The sequence below is a fragment of the Varanus komodoensis genome, unplaced genomic scaffold (genome assembly GCF_004798865.1).
Source record: "Varanus komodoensis strain SLA01 unplaced genomic scaffold, ASM479886v1 scaffold44_3, whole genome shotgun sequence".
Taxonomy (NCBI): Eukaryota; Metazoa; Chordata; class Lepidosauria; order Squamata; family Varanidae; genus Varanus; species Varanus komodoensis.
This window is the reverse complement of record NW_025336010.1, coordinates 250,844-255,152: the sequence shown is the minus strand read 5'-3', so window position 1 is coordinate 255,152 and position 4,309 is coordinate 250,844. Positions and strand designations below refer to the sequence as shown.

At 51.6% G+C, this 4,309-nt stretch overlaps 1 protein-coding gene across 1 annotated transcript in view; it reads right to left on the bottom strand.

Moving 5' to 3' along the window:
* Positions 1–319, bottom strand: part of LRRC75B (leucine rich repeat containing 75B) — a 16,477-nt gene extending 16,158 nt beyond the window's left edge. Inside the window, exon 1 of the mRNA XM_044444176.1 lies at positions 26–319. Coding sequence (XP_044300111.1) covers positions 26–319 — 294 coding nt within the window. The remainder of the gene's footprint in view (positions 1–25) is intronic.
* Between the last annotated feature and the right edge of the window lie 3,990 nt (positions 320–4,309).

Here is a 4,309-nt window from a genome sequence, read left to right as displayed (position 1 = left end):
GGCCGGGCGCCGCAGCCTCGCTTACCTTCCGCAGGAGCCGCAGGAGCTGGACGGCGCGCTCCCGCTGGCGGTTACGCAGCGTCGCCTGGATCTCGCGGATCCAGCCCACCCGCCTCACGTAGGGCGCGGGACGGCTCCTCCGCAGCAGCCCGGGCAGCTTCTCGGAGCTGAGCACGAGCGAGGCAAGCTGGAAGTCAGGGCTCCGGCGCCGCGGCGGCGGCGGCAGTTCCGACCTGCCCGGACAGCGGCTGCCGCGGCGGGGGGTGCGCGTCGCCTCCTCCTCGGGGAGGCTACTCTGCCGGCTAAGCCGGGAGCCCATGGCGGCCCTCGGGTGGGGGGTGGGACGGACCTGCGGAAAGCCGGCCCCGCCGGAGATGGGCGCTCCCGGGCCGCGAGGCCGAGGACACACGAGGCGGTGCGCGGGCAGGCGCCTCTCCGCGCCGCCGCTGCCGCCCGGAGCAGCCTCACCCTCGGCGCCCGGCCCGCCTGTGCGGCAGCGCAAGGGGAGGGGGCTCCCCAGCCGCGCTCTCCTGCGAGGGCTCTCCGGGAGGCCCGCCCGCCGCGGCTCGGCGCGGCTCGGCTCGGCGCCACCTGCACGTGGGCTCGGCGGGGAGGGCGAGCGCCACGGAGATGGAAGGTCGCTCGCCGCCCGATCGGTCCGTCGACCGCGGGTTGTGGGGCCTCTCGCGGGGCGCCCTCGCTGGCCGGGGTCCCGCGGACCTCCCGGAGTGCTTCTTGCCTGCAGGGCTGCTGGGAGCGGGGGGCAAACCGTCTGCCTCGGCCCGCGGTTGGCCCCTGGCGCTCGAGCACCATGGCGGGCCGGAGGGCAGAGGCCAAGCCCCGCTCCGCGCGGGGCCGCGCTTAACCGCCCCCTCCGATGGCTGCCCAGCAGGCCTCTCCTGTGGAGAGCCCGCTTGCCCTACTGCTGAAAGAGCCAGGAAGTTTCCCCTGATGTTCAGCTGGAACCTGCCTTCCTGCAACTTGCGCCCTCATTCGAGTCCTGCCCGCTGGCCTTCCTCTTTGGAGAGATCCTGGTCTTTGAGACAGCCTTTGAGGGATCTCCCTCAGTCTTCCCTTCTGGAGGCTGGACATGCCCAGTTCTTTCTATCTCTCCTCATAGGGTTTTGTTTCTGGTCCCTGGACCATCCTTGTTGCCCTCCTCTGAACCCTTTCCAGATTGTCTGCATCTTTCTTTCTTAAACTGTGGTGCCCAGGATGCGGCACTCCAGATGAGGCCTAACCAGTGCTGAGAAAAGGGGAACTAGTACTTTGCATGATAAGGAGGTTTTACTCCTGTTGTTGTTGTTAGTTGTGAAGTCGTGTCCGACCCATCGCAACGCCATGGACAACATTCCTCCAGGTCTGCCTGTTCTCCACCATCCCCCGGAATCCACTTAAGCTCACACCAACTACTTCAGTGACTGCATCTAGCCACCTCATTCTCTGCCATCCCCTTCTTCTTCCTTCTCATTAGGTGGCCAAAGTATGTGAGTTTCATCTTCAGTACCTGGCATTCTGAAGAGCAGTCAGGGTTGATCTCCTATAGGACTGACCAGTTTGATCGCCTTGCGGTCCAAGGGACTCGAGGGAGTCTCCACCAGCACCACAATTCAAAGGCCTCAATCCTTTGGTGCTCAGCCTTCCTTATGGTCCAGCTTTCACAGCCATACATTGCAACTAGGAAAACCATAGCCTTGACTATACGCACTTTTGTCAGCAGGGTGATGTCTCTGCTTTTTAGTATGCTGTCTAGATTTGCCATAGCTTTCCTCCTCAGGAGCAAGCGTCTTTTAATTTCTTGACTGCAGTCCCCGTCTGCGGTGATCTTGGAGCCCAGGAAAATAAAATCTGTCACTACCTCCATTTATTCCCCATCTATTTGCCAGGAAGTGAGAGGACTGGATGCCATGATCTTAGTTTTCTTAATGTTGAGTTTCAAGCCAACATTTGCGCTCTCCTCCTTCACCCACATCAAGCGGCTCTTTAGTTCCTCTCCACTTCCTGCCATTAGAGTGGTATCATCTGCATATCTGAGGTTGTTGATATTTCTCCTGGCAATGTTAATACCAACTTGTGATTCATCTAGCCCCACCTTTCTCATGACGTGCTCTGCATATAAGTTAAATAGGCAGGGTGACTGTATACAGCCTTGCTGAACTCCTTTCTCAACTTTGAACCAATCAGTGGTTTCGTGTCCAGTTCTCACTGTTGCTTCTTGACCCGCATATAGGTTTCTCAAGAGACAAATAAGATGGTCTGGTACTCCCATCTCTTTAAGAATTTGCCACAATTTGTTGTGATCCTCACAATCAAAGGTTTTAGCATAGTCAATGAAGCAGATGTTTTTCTAGAACTTGATAGCTTTCTCCATGATCCAGCATATGTTGGCAATTTGATCTCTAGTTCCTCTGCCTTTTCGAAACACTGCCTGTACTTCTGGTAGTTCTCAGTCCACATACTGCTGGAGGCTAGCTTGTAGGATTTTGAGCATAACTTTACTAGCATGTTAAATGAGTGCAATGGTGTGGTAGTTTGAATATTCTTTGGCATTGCCCTTCTTTGGGATCGGAATGTAAACTGACCTTTTCCAATCCTGTGGTTACTGTTGAGTTTTCCAAATTTGCTGCCATATTGAGTATAGCACTGTAACTGCATCATCTTTTAGGATTTTGAATAGCTCAGCTGGAATACTGTCACCTCCACTAGCTTTGCTGTTGCTCAGATTTCCTCAGGCCCATTTGACTTCACATTCCGGGATGTCTGGCTCGAGGTCAGTGACCACCCCATTGTGGTTATCAGGGAAGTTAAGCTCTTTCTTGTCTAGTTCTTCTGTGTAATCTTGCCACCTCTTCTTAATTGCTTCTGCCTCTCTTAGGTCCCTGCCAATTTGGTCCTTTGTCATGCCCATCTTTGCATGAAACGTTCCCTTTCCCTTCTTCCCTTCGTATCTCCAATTTTCTTGAAGAAATCTCTGGTCCTCCCTATTCTATTGTTTTCTTTGCACTGTTCATTTAAGAAGGCATTCTTATCTCTTCTTGCTATTATCTGGAATTCTGTGTTCAATTGGGAGAATCTTTCTCTTTCTCCCTTGCCTTTTGCTTCCCTTCTTTCCTCAGCTATTTGTAAAGCTTCCTCAGACAGACATTTTGCTTTCTTGCATTTCTTTTTCTTTGGGATGGTTTTAGTTGCTACCTCTTGTATAATGTTGCGAACCTCCATCCATAGTTCTTCAGGCACTCTGTCTATCAGATCTAATTCCTTAAATCTATTTGTCACCTCTACTGTATATTCACCAGGGATATGATTTAGGTCATAGCTGAGTGGCCTAGTGCTTTTCCCTACTTTCTTCAATTTAAGCCTGAATTTTGCAACAAGAAGCTCATGATCTGAGCCACAGTCAGCTCCTGGTTTATTTTTACTGACTGTACAGAGCTTCTCTATCTTTGGCTGCAGAGCACATAGTCAATTTGATTTCTGTGTTGACCGTCTGCTGATGACCATGTGTAGAGTTGTCTCTTGGGTTGTTGGAAAAGAGTGTTTGCTAAGACCATCGTATTCTGTTGCCAAAATTCTACCAGCCTGTGCCCTGCTTCATTTTGTACTCCAAGACCAAACTTGCCTGTTATTCCGGTTATCTTTTGGCTTACTACTTTAGCATTGCAATCCCCCATGATGACAAAGACATCACTTTTTGGTGTTAATTCCAGAAGGTGTTGTAGGCCTTCATAGAACCGGTCAACTTCAGCCTCTTCAGCACCAGGTTGGGGCATAGACTTGGACTGCTGTGATGTTGAATGATTTGCCTTGGATTCGAACTGAGATCCTTTTGTCATTTTGGAGCTTGTATCCCAGTACTGCTCTTTTATTGACTATGAAGGCTACTCCATTTCTTCTGAGGGATTCTTGCCTGCAGTAGTATACCTGATGGTCATCTGAATTAAATTCACCCATTCCTGTCCATTTTAGTTCACTGATTCCTAAGATGTCGATGTTCAGTCTTGTCATCTCTTGTTAGACCACATCCAGCTTGCCTTGATTCATGGATCTTACATTCGAGGTTCCTATGGAATATAGATCTTTGCAGCATCGGACTCTCCTTTCACCACCAGATACATCAGCAACTGAGTCCTTTCAGCTTTGACCCAGTCGCTTCATTCTTTCTGGCGCTACTAGTACTAGCCCTCTGCTCTTCCCCAGTAGCATATTGGACACTTTCCGACCTGAGGGGCTCATTTTCCGGTTTCATATCTTTTTGCCTTTTGGTACTGTCCATGGGATTTTCATGGCAAGGTACTGGAGTGGGTTGCCA